Source organism: Vulpes lagopus, chromosome 21, assembly GCF_018345385.1.
Source record: "Vulpes lagopus strain Blue_001 chromosome 21, ASM1834538v1, whole genome shotgun sequence".
Lineage (NCBI taxonomy): Eukaryota > Metazoa > Chordata > Mammalia > Carnivora > Canidae > Vulpes > Vulpes lagopus.
The window spans coordinates 20,698,348-20,720,816 of record NC_054844.1 but is presented as its reverse complement, the minus strand read 5'-3'; the positions used below and the strand labels follow the sequence as shown (position 1 = coordinate 20,720,816).

Below are 22,469 nucleotides of genomic sequence, written 5' to 3'. Positions count from 1 at the left end.
GAATCCTCAGGCCTGTGACTTTTTGTATCTTTTTGTATTTTACCCTCCACCCCAACAATCAGCATAGGAAACAGCCACATTTGTTGAGTGAATTGCAGATTGTATGAATGAGTGAAATTGCATTCAGATGGGGGATAGAACTCATTGGTGCTTGTTCCCAGTTGAATGCCTTGAGAACCAATCCTATGTTTAGTATGGATTTTTCCTCTTTGCCCTAGCAGCCACTCTCTATAATGTACACGGTCAATTTGATACAATATATGTTATATTTAAATACACTTAAGGGAATTAATTTTTATTTTTATTTTATTTTATTTTATTTTATTTTATTTTATTTTATTTTATTTTATTTTATTTTATTTTATTTTTTTAGTTTCAAAGGAACAGGCCAACTTATTCCTTACAAACTTCTTGGCATCTTCCTTTCTCCATGCTCTTTTGGTCTGCCCAGTCTTCAATCAAATTCCTCCAACGGGTCTGCTATAAACAATGATTTTGTGAGCGGTTGTGTGTTCTCTGCAGTGAAAACCCGCCTTGTTTTCTGTTGCTAGGCAACCCCATTCCAGCTGCCCTTGAAGAAATGCGCGGTGGTGGGAAATGGTGGGATTCTGAAGAAGAGTGGCTGTGGCCGTCAAATAGATGAAGCAAATTTTGTCATGCGGTAAGAGAGAGCACCCACCGCGCGGCCTCTGCCTTCTCTCCTCTTCCCCACCCCCTCCCACAAGCTCTGGGGCCTTTCAAAACTAGTCACTTGTGATTAATCAATTGTAACTGCTCTTTAGCTTCCCTTCAAGTTCATTCACATACAAGTGAATTTAGGAGAGGGCCTCAGGAGCGAGGGAAATGCTCCAAGAAAGTACAAAGCCAAGAAGGGCTCAGACATCATGGGGAGACCCCAAAGCAGAAACACTTAGATTTTGTTTTAGATTTGAAAATTGTCTATAAACAAATATTTTCACTTATTCATTTCACTCTACACCCTTTACTTTTTTGTTTTTCACAAAAGCATTTTGGAGTAGCAAGTGGGATTTGAAGATAGATCTGATCTGTGTATGGCTGGGAGGAGGAAGGGGCCATAACTTTTGAGCAGCTAGGAAGCTTGGTTAAGGTACTGAGCAGAGGGGTGAGATGTCTGTCACTTGGAGGGGATAACAGGATGCTTCTGCAGGGATGTGTAAAAAACTGCTAAGATGCATCCAGTCAGGGGTAGAGACCATATACCTGTAGTGGCACCAGCCTGCACTGTTGGGTGATTTTGACCCGAAGTGAAGATAGCAAATGATTGGATTGACATGGGTTTGGGGTTGTCCGGGTGAGAGGGAAAGAAGGAGCTGAGTGACATCATGGAGGATCCTGGCTAGAGAGAGCGTAGGGTGACATACCTTGAAGTCTGACCTATATAGGAAGTGGGCACTGAGAGGCATAAACAAGAGAGGAAAGACATCAATAGGGTCAAAGAACAGGGTCACTCAGAACCTGGAGGGAGTGGGTGATGGGACAGATGGGATAATAAGAACTAATGTCAAAGTGTGGCCCACTGGAGTGTATGATTTCAGAACTCAGTTTGTTGAGGGGATGACCAATCTGTGGCAGAAAAAGAAGACATTTGTAATTGAAGAAGCATAGGAGCTTTGAAGCTATGTTGTGGAGGATTCTTTCAGGTGGGCCCCAAAGTCTCACTGACATGGGAATGACCATGACCCAGGTGCCAGAGGCTCCAGGGTCAGAAGGCTAAAGCCTGCAGTAACACAGAGGGAAGAAAGCTGAGCCAAGGAGGGGGGTGGCAGCATGGGATTTGGATTTTGTGATCATTTTTAAGGACAAATAGAGAATAGTTAAGAAGTGGTCCAACATGGCTAAGAGAACACTAAGCCACCTCTGAGTTTTGAGCTCAGTGGAGCAGGCAAGGGTGAAGACATTAGTTGACAGTGTTTCAGTGGAAGCCATATACTTGGGGGAGGGCCAAGTTCCCACTCAGAGAATGGGAGTTGGGCTTCTTAAAAGACTTTTTATCTCACTGGTGAAGCCTGTAGAGAGTGGAGAGGTCTTTTTGTATCTTTCCTTCAAGGAAGTGCCCTGCCATGGTTTTTCCAGTGTAGGAATGTGTTTTCCTCTCCATTACAATTGTTATTATTGCAATATAAACGATAGGAAAATGTAGAAAATAAAAATGTAGTTCTTGTAAGTAAGTCAATAAGTCAATCTGTTTATTGAGCTCCTACTAGATATTAGGTGTTAGCTGAGTATAGAAATGGTATGTTAAATAATTGGGTCTTGCTTGTAGAACCTGGAGATGTGCTAGTGCTCTGATAGGGGTAATTCAAAGATAGATGGTGAGGGATCAAGGAACTTCTGAGAAGTGGTATGTGGAGTGTGAATCCTATCTCCACTTCAGTCTGAACACAGGAAGAGTCTCTCTGAGGCTCTAATGTTGGAAAGACACCAAGTGCTGCCACAGTGCAGTGAGATGAGGATGGGGAGATATTTTAGCTATGGGAGTGGCCACAATCACCTGGAGAGTTTAGATAGATGAAAAGAGCAAAGGCCCCCGGCCAAATTCAGGCACCCACTCCAATATACTGGTATTACATAGAGGCTGAGGAGCCAGTGAACAACACAGAGGGAAGGGGACAGCCCTTGTCACAAACTAGCACTGTGACCTATGGCATATCATTTTACCCTTGCTGGGTCTCAGCATATAAGGGAGTGGGAGCAGAAAATTCCTCAAGCCTTTCCTTTGTAGAAACCGGTTCTATCTGTGATTATATGAATACTATGTCATTGTAACAGTTCACGTAGTCTAGTTTATATTTTCAGCTTGCTCTCAAGTATGTTTATTTGCTCTTTCCAAAAACACTGTAAGGAACAAGGAGGAGTGGTTATTATACTCACAGATTCAGGGAACTTAAGTGATTTCAGGAGGTCTTAATATAGTCTGTCGGGAGGCAGTAAAATAAACATATTTTTATATTATTCCTCAGTGGTATATGTGTGTGTCACTATATTTAGGAAGATGCATATTTTAAACTTAACATGTCAAAGACCAAGCCTAAGCTTTTAAGGAGTTATATTCACTTTTTGCAAATAAACAAGACTAAATTTGCATTCTATAAAATCAACAATTCAGAATTGATGAGTGTGCGTGCTTAGGGTGCACAGCACAGTATTAAGCATAATGTTCATAGAATAATGAGAGAGGGGAAGATTGAGAATTCAAAGAATTAGAGCTATGTGTACATGCACCTCTGATTTAATTTCCAGAATAGACCATTTTCTTTTTTTTTAAATTGAACTGTAATTAACATATAACATTATATTAGTTTACTCTTACTCCCACCCCATCCCTTCTAGGAACCACCACTCTGTTCTCTCCACTTCTGAATTTTGTTTTGTTTTGTTTGTTTCGTGTTTTAGATTCCACATATAAGTGAAATCACACTATTTATGTTTCTCTGTGGATTATTTCACTTACTATAATATCTTCAGAGTCCATTTCCGTTGTGGCAAATAGTGACATTTCATTCTTTCTTATGACTGAGTAGTATTCCATTGCATATAGACTTCATCTTCTTTATTCATCCATTGATGAACACTCTATGTCTTTTGTTTGAAGAATTAGTCCACTTATGTTTAAGGTAATTATGGATAGGTATGTACTTTTGGCATTTAGTTCATTGTTTTCTGGCTGTTTTATAGTTGTTCCTTGTTTCTTCTTACTTTGCTCTCTTCCCTTAGGGTTTTATGTCTTTCTTCAGTACCTAGTTTAGATTCCATTCTCATAATTTTTTTGTGTATCTCCTCTAGGTTTTTGCTTTGTGGTTACCATGAGGCTTACAGGTCTCAGCCTATTATACCCACTAGTCTATTTTAAGTCGATGTCAAGTTAAGTTTGAACATGTACTAAAACCCTACATTTTTACTCCTCCATCCATGTTTTGTTTTTGATGTCATGTTTTACATACTTTAATTTCGTGTATCTTCCAACTAATTATTGTAATTATAGTTATTTTTACTATTTTTATATTTTAACCTTCATGATAACTTTATTATATATTTTCCTTTACCAGTGACATTTTTAGTTTTATATGTTTCCTTGTTCCTAATAGGTGCCCTTTCCCTTATGTACTTACTTATTTTTTAAAGATTTTATTTATTTATTCATGAGGAACACAGAGAGAGAGGCAGAGACATAGGCAGAAAGAGAAGTAGGCTCCCTGTGGAAAGCCCAACAGGGGACTTCGATCCCAGGAACCCGGGATCATACCCTGAGCTGAAGGCAGATGCTCAACCACTGAGCCACCCAGGCGTCTCTCCCTTCAGTTTAAAGAAGTCCCTTTAACATTGCTTTCAAGGCCAGTTTAGTGGTGGCCTTTTTTTGCTTGTCTGGAAAACTATGTCTCCTACAGTTGAATGATGACCTTGCCAGGTAAAATCTTGATTGCCAGTTTTTGCTTTAGCACTTTGAATGCATCCTACCACTCCCTCTGATCTGCAAGGTTTCTGTTGAAAATCTGCATGTAGTCTTATGGGCATTCCCTTATACATAACACTTTTTTTTTTCTCTTGCTGCTTTAAGATTCTGTAAGGTTCCATCTTTAATTTTTGACATTTTAATTATAATGTGTTCTGATGTGGGTCTCTTTAGGTGGGCTTTCTAAATCTGAATGTCAGTTTCCTCCTTCCCCAGGTTAGGGAAGTTTTCAGCAATTATTTCTTTAAATAAGTTTTCTATCTCTTTCTCTTTTCCTTCTGGTACCCCTATTATGCGTATGTTGATCTGTTTGATATTGTCTCAGAGGTTCCTTAAGCTATCTTCACTTGAGGTTTGTTTTGTGTGTTTTTGCTTTTTTTTTTTTTTTTTTTTTTTGGTCTTCCTGTTGCTCTGTTTTGATGAGCACTGTCTTGTCTTTCAGGGCACTGATCCTTCCTTCTGTTTAATCTCATCTTCTGTTGAACACCTTTACTGTATTTTTCAGTTTAGTTAGTGTATTCTTCAGCTCTGTGACTTCTGTCTGGTACTTTCTTATATTTTATATATCCCTGTGTTGAAGTCTTTCTGTGTTCATCCATACGCCTGAGATTGGTGAGCATCTTTGTGATCATTACTTTGAACATTATCATTTAATGAAGGTATTTTTCTGGGGTTTTATCTTGTTCTTTCCACTGGAGAATGTATCTCTTTTCCTCATTTTGCTTTACTCTCTGTGTCTGTTTCTATGTATAATGTCAAACAGTGTGTCTCCCAGTCTTGAAGGAATGGTCATAGGAAGATGGGGGTGTGTCTTAGTCTGCTGTCTATATCTGACCAGGGAGTGGTAGCCTGCCAGGAACTGTTTCTCTAATTGTTTCAAACCTGTGGGGCCCAGATATACAAGTTCCCCTTGGCTCAGAGACATATGTTTAAGGGGCATCACTTGTGTGTTCTGAATGCACCTGCTGGCTTTGGTGACATAGGTCCACAGGAGAGTGCCAGACTGGGGCATGTCTTTCCACAGGCTTTGGGAGGGCAAATGAGTGCTGAGATACTGGCAAACACACTTGCTAAGTTTGGCATTTTGCATCTTTTAAAGGGGAGAATGGGAGCACCATTCTAGGGGAAGCAGCACCAGCAAGGTAGGAGAGTGCAAAAATGCCACATAGCAGCATCTCCATTCCTGGAGAGAGTTCCAGCAGACGCCTGCCCTTCTGGCGGTGCTTTAAGATTAGCCAATTAATTTCTTTCACATATGGTCTAGGTGCTTTTCAACTTGCTGTTTTTGTACAGGTACCCAGAGCAAGTGACCTGCACATGAGCCCTTTAAAGATGAAAGTCTCAGCTTCTCACAGTACTTTGGGTCTTCTAGGTGTAAGTCATGGTGGTTTTCTTCTTTCTTTCTTTCTTTCTTTCTTTCTTTCTTTCTTTCTTTCTTTCTTTCTTTCTTTCTTTTTCTTTCTTTCTTTCTTCTTTCTTCTTCCTTTCTTTCTTTTTTAAAGATTTTGTTTATTTATTAATGAGAGACACAGAGAGAGAGAGGCAGAGACATAGGCACGGGGAGAAACAGGCTCCCTCCAGGGAGCCTGATGCAAGACTCAGTCCCAGGACTCCATGATCATGACCTGAGCCAAAGGCAGATGCTCAACCACTGAGCCACCCAGGTGTCCCCATGCTGGTTTTCAAAGCCAGATGTTTTGGGGCCTTGTCTCTCTGGTGCAGGTCCCAAGGGTTGGGGTGCATGATATGAGGATCAAATACTTTGCTCCTTAGGGATATAATCTGTATTTGTGAGATCCATCCCTGCCATGCCAGTAGTGGGGTTTTTGATGAGACCATGTCTCTGCCTCTTCTACCTTTCTTGATTTGGCCCTTTTATCTTTTTGTTGTGGAGTTGCTATTCAGCTTATTTTGAGATCTTTTCCAGGGAGAATTATTCTAGAGATAGCCGTAGATTTGGTGTATCAATGGAAGGAGGTCAGTTCAGGGTCTTCATATGCCACCATCTTGAATTTCTGCAAAGAATAGGGCCATTTTCATAACATATTTGAATTTTTAAAAAGCCTCGTTTATGGTTTACAATATGGGAGTAATTGTTATAAATTGTTTATAAACTATTCTCATTTGACCATTTTGGATATACTTTTTTTTTTTTTAAAGATTTTATTTATTCATGAGAGACACAGAGAGAGAGGCAGAGATACAGGCAGAGGGAGAAGCAGGCTCCATGCTGGGAGCCCAATGTGGGACTCGATTCCAGGTCTCCAGGATCACACCCCAGGCTGCAGGCAGCACTAAACTGCTGCGCCACCAGGCTGCCCCATTTATGGATATACTTATAAATGATTGCTTCATACACATTTCGGGGGGCACCTTGAGAAAATTGAGGTAGTTTCATACATTTGAAATTAAACATTTAATGAGTACATATGATTAGAAAGCTGGTAGTACGTCTGCTCTTAGACTATAGGGTGCATGGAGAGTTACAGTGAGAGAACAGATAGAAAGATAGCCTTACCAGCACATAGTGATACATTACATTACAGTTCAAAATGTTTTTCAGTATTAGGATATAACAGTATTGTAATTTTCTTTGCCTAGACATTTTCAAGTACATTTTCTAATGTTAAAAATCTATTTCTTGTTTTTCAAGGTAAACATTTGCTCTATAATGCAAAATAATATTCTAAAAATAATATTGTTTTTAAAATAATATTAAATTTAAAATAAAATTTACCTGGAAGGATTGTAAGACAGAGGTAACATGATTGCATCCTGAAGATGATTTGGGTGGCTCAGGGATACAAGTGAGGGCAACATAATTTTGGTGCCTTGCAATTATGCTCAAATGTGTGTTTTGCATACTTAAATATGTATAACACGTTAAAGTTTTTATTTAAATTCCAGTTAGTTATCATAAAGTGTAATGCTAGTTTTAGATGTATAATACAGTGATTCGGCACTTCCACAAACACCTGGTGCTCATCATAACAAGTGCCCCTTTCAGTCTTCATCATCTATTCAACCCATCCCCCTACCTGCCTCCCCTCTGGCAACCATCTGTTGGTTCTCTACAGTTAAGAGTCTGATTCCTGGTTTGCCCGCCACCTTTTTCCCTTTGCTCATTTGTTTTGTCTTCTGAATTCCACATATGAGTGAAATCATATGGTATTTCTCCTCTGACTGATTTATTTCACCTAGCACAATCCTTTCTAGCTCTATCCATGTCACTGCAAATGGCAAGATTTCATTCTTTTTGATGACTGAGTAATATTCCATTGTGTCTGTGTGTGTGTGTGCACACGCACATATCACTTCTTTATCCATTCATCAATTATGGACACGTGGGCTGTTTTCATGTTTTGGCTATTATAAGTAATGCTACTATAAACATTGGGGTGCATGTATCCCTTTGAATTTGTGCTTTTGTATTCTTGGGGTAAATACCTAGTTAGTATAATTGCTGAGTCATAGGGTAGCTCTATTTTTAACTTTATGAGGAACCTCCACACTGTTTTCCAGAGTGGCTGCACTAGTTTGTATTCCTACCAACTTTGCGAGGGGGTTCCCCTTTCTCTGCATCTTCACCAACACCTGTTGTTTCTTGTGTTGATTTTAGTCCTTCTGACAGTATGAGGTCATATCTCATTGTAGTTTTGATTTGTAGTTCCCTGATGATGAATTATATGCATAACATTTTAAAAGTAATTTTATGATTTTTTTCTATTTGAAGATTCCTCTTCACCAAGCCCATTCCCCCACCTCTATGTGCCAATTCAAAGAATAGTCATCTCTCATCAATTCTGTGATCACATCTTTTTGGATCATGAGCACAGTTACTAAGACACATTAGCCATTAATATCTGTTAATTGTACCAATAAGGTGATAATGCAAAGTTTGAAACACTTTTACACAATTATGCCTTATTAGAAACAATCTTTTATTAAATTTGCCTTTTATGTAAACCTATGTAGTTATCAACTTATGAATCAAGGAGCTAAAATTGCAGTGTACTTTTTCTAAAAAAAGAGCTACAAGGAAATGTCACAGATATTTGCACTTGAAGAACTTAAGATAGATATTTACACCAAAATAGAGTGTCATTATTTCCCAGAAATGTATTTATGAAATGTTATCGTGATTGTTTTAACATTTCCCTGTGTTGTAGGATTTGATCATCAGTATCCAGAAGTTTTTCTTGAGCTTTTATTGTGAGGTAGAAGGTATGAAGGAACTCAGACATATAAGCCAACTTACAAAGAACACATAGAAAAACAAAGTATTTATTCATTAAAACTGACCATTTCATTAATAATGACAAAACAGGTTGATTGCATTCCTCAGCAGTATTTGGAGGTTACGGTTTTGATATAATGTGTTTGATTCTTGAATGTTATGAAGGACCATCAAGATCAAAGCTTCCTTAAGACATAAATGTCCAAATTTTACCTTATGTAAAAGGTCACCATCCTGGAAGTCACCATCGTCTTTGCAAAGATCAGTTAAATCACAAGACCATAGTCAGCACCACTGCCGGATGAGCCTGGCTGGTAATGCTTAAGTGCACTCCCTCACGGGGTCCTCAGAAACCACGCAGGATATGGTATGACCGTTAGACTATAGACACCTCATGAGGAGGCCCTGTGACTTCGATTCCGCCCCAGCACCTACAATGACCATTGTGTTTTTCTCACTGGGCACCAGCAAATGTCAACAACTGGCTGAGTAATCTGTGAGTAGCTGCCTGAAGAGCCAGTATCTCTTTACCATAGAGCAGATGAAAGGAAGATTCCAAATCAACTGAGACAAATTCCACTCAAGATCCCCTGATGTGGTAGGAGTCACAGGGCAAATACAAGATAACATCAAGGAACTTGAGCTGAAGCTGAGTGGGTGCATGGAAAATTCCATGTCCTGGGGAAATTTGTAGGGTAAATTTAACAGTTGGAGGAATAGCAGATACCTCAATATTTGTATCTCTTTACCTACAAATAAATGGCATTTTGCTTTGCTAAAGTCGTCAAGAGTTAGAGATGCCCTGATGTGGTAGGAGTCAAGTTAGAGCTAGGGGTGGAGGGGAGAAATTAGGACAGAATAATAAAAGAAAACATAATGCAAACTACAGACTCATTTAGGGTCTTCATAAAAAGGATATATTTAATTTTAAATATATTTCTGATATATGATGTTTTTGAGTTTTTACTATGTGTGAGGTATCAAGGTAGGGACATTTTATACATTTCTTACTGTAATCTTTACAACAACCTCATTAGAGAGGAAAAGTCATTATCCTCATTTTGTATAATGAGAAAATCAAGGCCAGACAGATGAATTAACTTGCCTAATGTTCCACTGGCAGAAAGCCATGGGATTTGGATTTGCAGTTGCCATATTTTCCATTGTAAACATTCATAAGACATTGTGGCCAAGGAAAGCAACCAGGGCTGAGGTGGTGTGTGTGTGGGGGGGGGGGGCAGTTATTTTTGTCACCAGGAGAACATCACCTGTACTCTTTGCCTTGGCTGAACTGGGACTGTGGAGAATCACTGCATTTATTTAGATAACAAATCACTGTGTTTCACCAGTAGTAAACCTGTACACTTGTCATGAGTTGGATTTAGGTGACAGAGTTTGCTCTGAATATACTATTATAATTTAGAATTTGGGAACTGAAAGAAAACCATAGCAAATACAATTCTTCCCTGTGTCTTGAGGTTTCTGGGTATGCAGAGAACACAGCAGGCCCTGTGTCCTTAGAGTACCACACCCTCCTGAGCTCTAGTTTCAAGCCTAATACTTCCTGTCTTACCACACCAGAAATATTTTGAATGGAATAAATTCATTCTCGTTAATGTCTCCTTTTAAATAGATTGCTTAACTCTTTAGTTGACGTTTTCTTTCTTCTAAAGCAGGACTCGTTTTTATGACTGCGTTTTAAAGATAGTTATAGATGATCATGTAATGACTGTCAAAAGGGAGGAGTGATGAAAGTGATTATCTGTGAATTGAGCTAGATCTAGTAAAATTCCTATTGGTCTTGATAACAGACTTGATTTAAAAGTTTGCAAATCATTCTAAAATGTTATGTTTCTCCAGATGCAATCTTCCTCCTTTGTCAAGTGAATACACTAAAGATGTTGGATCTAAAAGTCATTTAGTGACAGCTAACCCCAGCATAATCCGGCAAAGGTAAGAGTTTATGACTTCTGTTTGTGAGGAACTAAAGAGGAAGGCCTTTGAAGTATTTAACATCTTAAGGCAGTGAACATAATTTAGTTTGAGAAACAAAGAAGAAAACCATCTGGACAGGCAGGAAGGATGAAGGAGGGAATTGTAAATAAACGAAGGAGGATTGTGGGAATCTAAACACTATTTTATGCTTCTTCTGGGATTCTGTTTCTTGCCTTTAGAAATGGTATAAATAACATGAGAATCGATTGTTTTGCTCATAGAAGCAATATAAGAGCTTGCTTACTCATTCTTACTACTGTGTCACTTATTGGCGTTAGTCCCAACTCATTGATTGGCATTGATTGGTGAACTGAACTAATATTAATGTTTTGTTAAAGAATAAAAACAAGAAATGATCCATCTACTGCATATGTATGCGGGACAATAGCGAAATTATCAGACTATACGGGAATGTATAATCATATGATGATATTACATTACATTATATTGCATTCAATAAGGTTTGGGAAAGCAGATGGAAAATTCTTGCTCCCAAATGAATTCTGGAGATCTTAGACAGCTGCTGTGGAAGCTTTTGGGGGTTGGACTCCAGTTGACAAAGCCCATCAGTAAACTATTGGCTGTTTCTCCAAGGATTGTTCATTGTAGAGAATGACTCAATCTCTGTGAAAAGAGGAGTCAAACATCGCCTTATGCTCTCCTGCATAGCTAGCAATTAGCACTGAAATACCCAGATGTTCTAGGCTTAGGCACTTGTCATCTAGGGGAGTCTTAACCAAGTGACTAGCACATGTGTGTCACTTTATAAGCAATGCTGCATTGCTTGTTTTGGTTCACAAGTAAGCATTCCCATATAATAGATGTCTAGAAATGCAACCAAACCATTTTTAATTTTGATAGATACTGTGAAATCACCTTTCCAAAATGTACCATTTACTTTCTTTTTTGTAAAGGATAAGACTGCCTATTTCCCAATACTAAAAACAACATCATGTACTATTAATCTTTTAAATTTTTGGCAATTTGTTGGGTGAGAGATGATATATTATTTTTTACTTAATACACATTTTTTTGCTGAAAATAGCAAGGGCTATTTTCTCTGTGAATTGTCTGCTTGTATTTTTTGTTCATTTGTGCAATTTTTCTTTTTCTTAAGATTTTATTTATTTGAGAGAGAGAGCAGGAGCAGGGATGGAGGGGGGTGCAGAGGGAGAAGGAAAAGCAGACTTACTGCTAAGCAGGGAGCCCAATGTGGGATTCTATCTTAGGACCCTGAGATCATGACCTGAGCCCAAGGCAGGCACTTGACCCACTGTGCCATCCACATGCCCCATGCTATTTTTCTTCTTAAATACTTTCTAAAAAGTATTTTCCTGTTGATTTATAGGAACTGTTTATGTTATAGGTGTTAACTGTTTATATTATAGATATATTTGCTATATATGTAGCAAGTATTTTCTTCTAGCCTATCATAGATCTTTTAACTTAGACCCTTTCAAAATGTAATATATTTTATGAAATGAAATTTGTGGTCTTTTCCTTTATGGCTTCTTTAAAAGAAAACCAACTCTTTCTATGGATGATCTTCCTTACCCACATCCCTTCCATTGAAAAAATATTGTCCTATATGTTTCTAGTGCATTTATAGTTTCATTTTTTTATTTAAGAAATTTAATCCATGTAAATATTTCTTTTTAAAACAATAGCTTTATTGTTTTCAACAAAAATAAATATATATAGGAGGCACACATAATTATAGTAGCAAAAATAAGGTTTTGAGAAATTAACGTTTATCAGTATATTTAAAAGAGATTCTCAGCAAGGAGCTTTGCTATAGCCTTTGCTAGGCTATATGTTTAGAGTGCATTCTTTAAAAAAAATACAGCTTTATTGAGGTATAATTAAATTACAAAAACCCGTATGTTTAATGTATATATAGTTTGGTAAGTTTGGGCATATACAGACACCATGATACTACTACCACCTTGAGTAGGTATCTCTATCACCTCCAACAGTTTCCCTGTTTGTGTGTGTGTGTGTGTGTGTGTGTGTGTAGTAAGAATGTGTAACATGAGATCTGCCTTCTTTACAAATTGTTCAGTGGATATAATAAGTGCATTCTTTTCGACAGCACGCAGAACAGACATTATTTAGGGTGAAACACACAGTTAGAAAGGGCTTTGCAGGAAGTCACACTTATCTTCTGATTGCGTTTTTATGGGCTAGGAAAAGAGAGGCTGTTCTAAGATGGCAGGAGAGTATACTGAGTCTTCAAACCCATTGCTATTGTTCTCTTCCTTTCTTGGCTGGGTTTTGGATGCGGGTAGCCGCAAAGATCTATCTGTTCATGGGGTTATCCTTAATCATCATACTGCCTCTGTTGGCCCTCAAACATTTTTGTTCAAATACCCTTTAAAAATATTTTTAAAATCTGGGGCCCCTGGATGGATCAGTCAGTTGAGCATCCAACTCTTGATTTTGGCTCAGGTCATGATCCCAGGGTCATGAGATCAAGCTCCACATCGGGCTCCGGGTTCAGTGTGGAGTCTCTCTCCCTCTGCCTCTGCCCCATCCCCTGCTTGCACACTCTCTTTCTCCCTAAATAAATAAAAAAAATCTTTTTTAAAAAAGGTATTTTAAAAATCCATCATTATTTCCTTGATCATTTTTAAGTTATCTAATTTTTTTGGCATAAGCTTCAATTGTTACCAGGTATGTACTTTCAGTGTATTTTATATTGTGCATATGCTTTAAATAAGTATTGCCAAAATCTCAGAAGTGCAGATTTAGCTCTCTGGTTGTTATATAGCCTCATAACGAAGTCAGTGTTGTTTGTCAAAGTAATTCATAAGTTGAGCTGACTTTCTGTAAGAAAAAGGCTAACCACCTTTTAATTTGAGTAAGTGTTGAAATGTAACCCATATAATCATCTTACTTCTGAATTCTAATTATTTAATGTATAAATAGGGTATGGGAGCTGCCATGAGTTTATCCCTGGATAAAATGAGGTATAACCTCTTTGTATTTCTTTTTTTTTTTAAAGTTCTTTTTTTTTTTTTAAATTTTTATTTATTTATTTATGATAGTCACACACAGAGAGAGAGAGAGAGAGAGAGGCAGAGACACAGGCAGAGGGAGAAACAGACTCCATGCACGGGGAGCCTGACGTGGGATTCGATCCCGGGTCTCCAGGATCGCACCCTGGGCCAAAGGCAGGCGCCAAACCGCTGCGCCACCCAGGGATCCCCCTCTTTGTATTTCTTATAAGGATCTTTTTGCTTTTTCTCAAGGGATACTTTCTCAGAAACTGTATCTTGGAAATGTTTCTTTGCTGGCCTGCATTGTTTTTACTCTCTGGGAAAATGGGTTGCTGTAACAGTTGAGTTGATAGGAGGTGGAGGAGAGAAAATTAGGAAAGTAGAGTCTGGAAAAGAGAGAGTTGCCTAGACTGTCAAATTAGTCTTGAGCAAGTAAGTTTTAGAAAAGTATATAAGTGGAAATTGAGGATTTGGAAGTTTTTGGGGGAAGAGGAAGATAACATAAGAACTTCATAAGAACAATGTTCCCAAGGTGCTCATTCAGCAAATACTTTTTGAAATCTGCTCTGGGACAGGGAATACTAACTTGAATGAGAGGTGACTAAAGATCACACCCTGAGGTTGCACACACAGTAAGCAGATATTCCCGTGGTCTTATTGAATGGTCTGTATTGGGATCTTAGGGGTTTCCTGAACCACTTCTGAAATTTATACAAAAATTTCTTGTATGTGCACATATTTTTTTTATCAGATTTTCCATGGGTTCTATTAACTCACAAATGTTTAAAATTTACTGACTGAGCCTGAGTCATTCTACAGTAGCATGGTGTAAAAATAGAGATGAGAGTTCTCCAAGCTTGTTTTAAAAGAGTTTTTCAGTAGAAGAGTTGAAAACTCAATGAGCCATTTGCCCATAACAGAAGTTCAGTATATATTGGAGCAAATGATTGTTAAAGATAAAAACTGAAACTTAATCGATTGTCCTGTTATGATATTAATAGTTCATTTTTAAACTTTGAAGCTCCAACTTGGGAAGTGATTATTTGCTGCCACTAGCAAAAAGCAGCAAGATTCTGAGTATGTGTGTGTTTGCATGTAAGCATATTAGAGGTGATAGTATAGGTGTGAGCAGCTGGAGGTCAAGAATGTTTCATATGTGCTCTTGAGACTGCAGCATGTTGTTTGGCATATAAGACATGCAGACTAAATGTTTATGGAATGAATGAATAAGTGGATATATATATTTCAAAATCTTCTTTAAATCAAATTTTACAAACCAAATTTTGAATATCATTTGAATTGTCTTATAAAAGGAGTTTTGGGTTTTTTTTTTGGTGTCAGTTAAAAATATTTATGACCTTAAGATGAGAAGATGAATTTTTTAGTAACAGATATTTTTAAATAGTATTAGTTGAATACTTAGCTGGGAAGACTTATTTACTCTTTTTAATTTTTTATTTATTCTTATTTTCATTTTTTTCTAAGATTTCATTTAGTTATTCATGAGTATGAATGTAGGACTCAATCCCGGGACTGTGGGATCATGCCCTAAGCTGAAGGCAGATGCTCAACAGCTGAGCTACCCAGGTACCCAGGTATCCCTTTTTTTTTTTTAGTTGACATGAATTAGGAAACAAAAACATTTTCAGAACAAATGGAGTATAAATCAATGATGGAGTTAACATTTTAAAATTTGTAATGCATAACATTTAATTAATTAGGAGGACTTGATACGAAACTCCAGGATTTATGTTGAGATTCTTAATATCAAATAAGGCCTGAGTAATCTCTGCCTCTGCAAATGGAAGAGACTTCATCCAATGGTTATTTCCTCTGATTCTGCTAAAGGCAATTTGGAGTGTAGTGATATTAGCAGAGAGGACAATTATTTATTTTATTTATGTACTTTAAAAGAATAATTTGAGCATTGAGGAAAATAACTTTGATCTAAAGAAGATTATAGCAGTTTCTCTTTAAAATTTTATATGACTCATGTCTCAGACTGTGTTCCTAAAACTTCCATATCTGTTCTGTTGGATGACTTCTTTTTTCTTTTCTCTCCAAACTCAGAGCAGCTTATCAGTGTTTGCATCAAGGCTTGGCAGTCACTGATAACCATTCAGTCTAACGTCTGTCATGATATAAGAGAATTAAAAAGCAGATACTAAAACTGGAACTAGAGAGAGCAAGTAGAAGATAGAGAAGAGATGCCTCTAAAAAGATACAGATCTTCATGAAATTTGTGACTGAGAGGCGATATTACACAGTAGTGAAGAACACAAGTTTGGCTTTAAACAGATTTGTGTTCAAATTCTGGTGCCAGTACTAATGGGTGCTTCTGCTTACTGGCTATGTAATGTTAGTTTCTTAACCTCCCATCTGTCAAGTGAGAAAAAAATTGTCTTGAGGATTGCTGAGAGATATAAATGAGATAATATAACTATGTCCAGTAGAAACTGTTCTGACTAATATCTAGCAGAGCTACGCAAGAGGACTCTCTTGTTGAAATGCATTTTCTTGGATAAAACATATTTTCAAATGTATTATTGGGCTCATGAAATTTAAGGAATCTCCAAGAGTATCTGCACTTGGTATCTGCACAAGGGTATCTGCACATTTCTCCCCAAACAAAAACTCCTACAAAACACAAAATCAGGGAACTAGAATCAATTAGGAGATATAAAACTCTGATCTCAATGCTAAGAGCTGAAGACCAAGCCCAGGACCTATCTTACTAAAAATGTGTGTCCATATTAAGCCCTGATATGGGACCTAATGTCCTATGTCATTAGCATCCCCTGGTTTCCAACAGAAGCACAAACTTCTTCTGGAGGAAAATTCTCAGAATTCCTCTATATCACTTTCAAACAAATAAAAGCTCGTAAGCAAAAACTGAAATGCAAACAAACCACTAACATCGAGAGTCCTTAGAGACAAAAAGCAAATGAAAAATTACAGATTTTTCATCCTGGCATCCACAAATGCCTGAAGATATTCTGGAATTGTCAGATGCAGTATATAACCAAGTATGAAATCTTTATAGAAAAAAATAAGTCAATAAGAGAATATCAAAATTAACTAGGTAACATTGAGCAAGAACTGAGTAGAGCTTTTACAAATGGAAAATGATTGTTGAAATGAACACACATCAGATTAGATCTAGCCAAAGGAGAACTGGTGAGCTAGAGTAGAGGATATAGAAAATATGGAGGCAGGATAACAAAACATGGAGGATAGAATGAGAAGAATTACATTAGAGTAGAATTGTGAAATTATAAAATAGAGGTAAAGGTTGAGATCTTTTAAACTTAAATAATAACATGATCCATAAATATAGGAAACATGAAGCATCAAAGTCAATTAAATTTAAAAAAATGCAAACCTAAACCATTTTAGTGAAACTAAAGATAAGCTATAAGAAGCGGCCAGGGAAAAGACAGATCTGTCTGAGAAAAGACAAATAACCTGCAAAAGAATGATAATTAATTAAAAAGCAGACTTCTTCCAACAGTAAAAATGGAAATCAGAAAGCAGTGGAAAAGTACCTTCTAAGTCCTGAGAGAAGAAATGATTGACATAGAGATGTATACTCAGCAAGTTATTTTTCAAAATAAAAAACATTTTCTGAAAAACAGACATGGAGAGTATTCATCACCAATAGACTTTCACTGAAAGGAATTCTAAAGAATGTATCTTAGGAAAAAAGAATGTTACTTCAGAAGGGAAAGCTGGGATGCAAAGAACTTGGTAGGTGTATAAACAAATCTAAACATACCTCATGTGCATAAAATAATAATACATTACCTTTATGCATGATTTTGATTTGTAGTGTCTAAACCAAAAGCACAACTAAAGTCCTGAAAAATTACATCACCTAAATTGAGAGGGGGAGATCAGAGTTGCAGTGTTTTAAAACTCTTATTTCAGTTATTCATTGCACAATAACACACCCAACAACAATTATTTCTGTGTTTCACAGTTTTTGTGGGTCAGAAGTTCAGGAAGAACTAGGCTGAGCAGATCTGGCTCATGACCTCTCACCCTGTGGCTGGAGTTGAAATGGCAAAGTATTGGAGCAGTGAGGGTCTATCTCCTTCCCCATGTGCTCTTAGGGCCCTCTATGTGGTCTCTCCCTGTGGGCTAGTTTGGGCACTTTCACAGATGGACTCTTTACCTGGTATCTGGCTTCCCCCAAAGCTAGTATCCGAAGAGAGAACAAAGTGGAAGTGCGTGGCATTTTTATAACCTCACATTGGAAGTGACTTTATATTTCCTTCATACTCGGTGTGTGAGTTCCATCATATTTTGTTGTTTCAAGCAATCACACAGGCCCACTACAGGTTCAAGGACAAAGAGTTCTAGCATAGATCCACGTCTTGTTAGGAAGAGTATCAAAGTCACATTGTTAGAAGAGTAGTATGTATGACAGGAGATATGGTCATGGTCATCTTTAGAAAATGTAATCTGCCACAGTCTGCCCTTAGGCCAAACAATTCATCTCCCTTGAACTTTCAAAATAAACTCAGCTGCTCCCTGAAGATCCTCCAGGACTTATCCCATGACAGCATCGACTTAAAGTCCCCGGATCTCCATAAAGTTGAAATAGCAACAACAGCAAAAAAACAGAAAAACATAACCTAAAACCAAAAATACAACAGAGGGGATTTAAAAAGCCAGCTTTGATTTTTTTTTAAATGTTTAAGTGGATTCTTTGAAAAGGTGGTAAATAAAAATTATTTTAAAATAGGCTTTTCATTATTTTCCTACAAACCTGCTCTAAAAACAAAGTAAATACTCCTAGTGTATACAAATATATGTATTGTGTAATGGAGAATTTGAAAACAATGACACTCTTAAAACATATAAAAATATATCTGTCATTTTGTAACTTATAATATGTCTGTACTGATGGAATAGTATGTAAAGATACTTTGAAGTAAAGTTCATGAATAATTTTAATAAATGGCAAAATGCTCATGTTATAGTATTAAGTGAAAAAATAAGTACATAAATGTGTATGCTTCAATCATAAATATAAAATTATTTACATAGAAAACCTCTAAGGAAATAAATCAACATTTTCCAAATTTGCTGCAAAATTTTATAATAGGAGAAAATCATCAAAAAAACAAGCTTTGTTATTTGATATTTTCTCCTAATAAGAGCTCTTTTTGACAATACAGCAGCCCTGTGAATTAGAGAGGCAGACTACATGTATAAAACCCCATTTGTGTGTGTGTGTGTTTTCCTGTCCCTCCAGATCTAAGTGAGATTAGCTTAGACCTCACATTTTGTGTTCTGAATTTAGAAGGTCACCATATTCTCTGATCTTTCTAGTGATATTGTTCTGGGAGCAATGGAGGTGAGTGTGGCACCAGCAACCCTGACACAAAATGGTTATTATATCAGTGTCCATTTATTTCCTTTCCCCCTTTTTCCCCTGCATCATCTTCTAATCCTTAGCATTAAATAGCAGGTCAGAGCAAATATTACTCTAAAAGCATTAGTTCATAATTAGTAAATAGATATTGGGGTAGTCTAAATTCTCCTGGTAATTTCATGCAGATCCATTGAGAATGGGTTGCATCCCAGTGATAAAACATTAGGGGGTGGACTCAGTAAGAATACCGGTTTAAGAGTCTTTACCCGGGATTTATGGTAACAGCACCATAACAAAAATTTGTACCTGCTCCTCCTCAACCTTCTTTTTAATATGTACTTTAGTTGCATATTTTTCATAATCAGCAGAATGTCAGTGAGTTCCAGTTAGAGTGGAAGGAAAGGAAAAAGTAAAGGCAGATTTCTGGAAACCAATAGGATGGCATTGGTTGTGTGATCTAAGATAAATTTCTCAACCATTCTGCATATAGCATGGCAGGAAAAATGTTAACAGTTGGCACCAGAATTTTGTTTAGCAAGTGTGCTGTCTGTGTATGGAACTCTTTCTTGCTAATTTCAGCTAGGGAGACACTCAAGGGCATGGTGTTGATTCCAGAGTTGAATGTGAGTAGTAGAAAAGTATAGAAGCATTGGGATGAGCCAAAAAAGAGGAGATAAGCAATAAAGAAGAGCTAGAGAAGGGAGAGGTGGTGAAGGAGCAGGAGAGAAATCTTCGGGAACCTTAGCCAGGTTGGCTAGAAAAGAACTGAAATATCTAAAATCAGTTGTAAACGGTTTTTCTGGAACCTGTGTGTTCTGATATTATTTCCCTGTGACCTCCCTCTCACCTTCTCTTACTCTTCACAGTTCTAATATATCCAGGCATTTTTATATATGATATCTCTGTGTGTGTGTGTGTGTGTGTGTGTGTGTGTGTGTGTGTGTGGTGGAGGGATTGTTTAATCTGGGATCCGTATGGTCTGGTCTCTTAGGAGCAGCATAATGGCACTTAGGAGCAGGAGGGCCTTGAAAATGTAATTCTACCAGGACTATTCAGATTGAAATCCTGGGTGTGCTGCACTTGGGCTGATTGCATGGCCCTTTTGGAATGTGGAGACACCCTCTCGACTCACAAAGATATTTCATTAGAGCTAAGGCATTTGTACCCCAGCTTAACTGTGGGAGGCAACCTTAAATGTAAAGTCTGAAACTGGCTAATTATCTTACCAATCTGTATGTGCTAAGAGCTTCTTTGGGCAAGATGATGGGGGTCCATCTGTGAATGATTGCATTTCATAGAGTTCATTCTGTGTGCAGTGATTTCAGATTGTTCAGCTATTAATGAACTTCACTGATATCTTCACCAAAAAGGGTAAGATAGTAGTAATTATTAGTATGTATATGAACATTTCTGTAGTCTCTGAAAATTATTTTATCATTAAACTTTTATTTGTAATTAATTTTACTGGAGCATATGAACTATGTGGATTAAAAAGAATATAGTTTTAGAAATTATTAATTATAACTGTATTTGATTATATCTTGGTTAAAATCATGTTATATGTTCTTATTGAAAAAATTTGCTTTTCAACTTAAATTATGTGTCTCTAGAAGTTTCTATGACTAAATCAGTTTAATTAATTAATTAATTTATTTATTAAAGATTTTATTTATTTATTCATGAGAGACACGGGGGGGGGGGGAGGCAGAGACACAGGCAGAAGGAGAAGCAAGCTCCATGCAGGGAGCCCAGTGTGGGACTTGATCCCAGGACTCCAGGATCATGCCCTGGACCAAAGGCAGGCACTAAGCCACTGAGCCACCCAGGGATCCCCTAAATCACTTTAATATAATAGAAGGATTATGTTTTTAATCAAAGCTTTGGTGTTTGGCTGATCTATAAATCATGATATGCATTTTGACTTTAGTTTCCATTATTAGCTCTCATATCTGGAGCTCTGTGTGACACAGTGACACACACCTGCACACATAGCAATAACCAAGGAGGAAAGCATCTTAAAAATCAGAGTTGGTATAAATTATGGACAAGGGCAGAATATAAATTGATAGGACAGATGGCATATTTGATAAATTACTATTGCAAGTCCTAATGAAGGGGATGTAGAAGGTAGGATTGCCCATAAAACAAAATAATGTAATTTATTGATTATGAGATGTACAATTTTTTATATTTTAGTATCTGTGAGATGTAGCTGCCTTTTGTAGCCTCTGTTACCAGTAGAGGCTGAAGCATAGTTGAAACCGCCTGAGCAGAGAGGACCTTGGTCAAAGCTCCTCCTGTCCTGTCATCTTCATTGATGTTTGTGCATCATTGGTACTGCACATACTGACTTTGATTGGCATTTATTTATTTTTATTCTTTTTAAAGATTTTATTTATTTATTCATGAGAGGCATAGAGAGAGAGGCAGAGACATAGGCAGAGGGAGAGGCAGATTCCTCGTGGGGAGCCCAATGTGGGAATTCATCCCAGGACTCCAGGACCACACTCTCTGAGCCAAAGGCAGACGCTCAGCCGCTGAGCCACCCAGGTGTCCCTTTGATTGGCATTTAAAATATCTTTGAAAAGATGGAATATCTATTGTTTATTTTTTAAAAAATAGAAACTCCTTGATTTGTAAGCAAATTATTATTTCAGAGAAGTGACGGAAATAATTCTGTATTTTCTTGCAAAGCAGCAAAATAAGAGGGAAAAAAATTCCCACAAGTAGGTGCAACTGTGTTAGAAAGTAGTTACTAAGCCAGATGCAAAATGATTCTGTATATCACATGCCAAAGGGTGCAAGGGAAAGCAGAAAAAAAAAATCTCTCAGTTCCCCCGAATGGAGGAAACAGGTCCAAACGAATAGAAGATACTGCAGGATGATCCATAGCACTGTAGTAAAAACATGCAGTCCTAGTTTCTTTGGCTGTGCTCTTCTTTTCTGTATTATTGGAAAATAATATGATGGCATCTTATATGTGATAAAATATAATGTCCTTTAAATAAATGATACTTTCCAGTTACTTGGAAATTCAAATGAGTAGAGAGGAGAGAAAAGAACCACCCTTTGGAGAGAGTGAGCCACGTAAAAAAGAAGATATGAAGCCGTGCAAAACCGTGAGGCACGTAAACCGGCCCAAGGAGAGGCAGTGGGGAGGTATTCACGTTGTCCTGATCTTTCAGCGAGAACATTTGTGACAGATAACTTAAAAGATGTGCTTCAGTCAGAGATGAAGTCACAGACTTGCCCTGAATCTAGGTCTTTGGACTCTTTTCTTGGGAAGTAGTTGGAGATACCACCTATAGGGGTTTATAGTTGGAATCACAGCTTAGAGAGTTCTGAATAGGAGAAGAGAAAAACTCTTAAGAGGCCCATAAATGACTT

At 37.4% G+C, this 22,469-nt stretch overlaps 1 protein-coding gene across 2 annotated transcripts in view; it reads left to right on the top strand.

Annotated features, from left to right (window-relative positions):
- The window catches only part of ST8SIA1 (ST8 alpha-N-acetyl-neuraminide alpha-2,8-sialyltransferase 1), a 146,783-nt gene that overhangs the window by 85,432 nt on the left and 38,882 nt on the right, over positions 1-22,469 (top strand). Inside the window, exons 3-4 of one of the 2 annotated variants that reach the window (XM_041736594.1) lie at positions 552-661; positions 10,569-10,661. In XM_041736594.1, coding sequence (XP_041592528.1) covers positions 552-661; positions 10,569-10,661 — 203 coding nt within the window. The remainder of the gene's footprint in view (positions 1-551; positions 662-10,568; positions 10,662-22,469) is intronic. The other variant, XM_041736595.1, reaches the window with a different exon arrangement.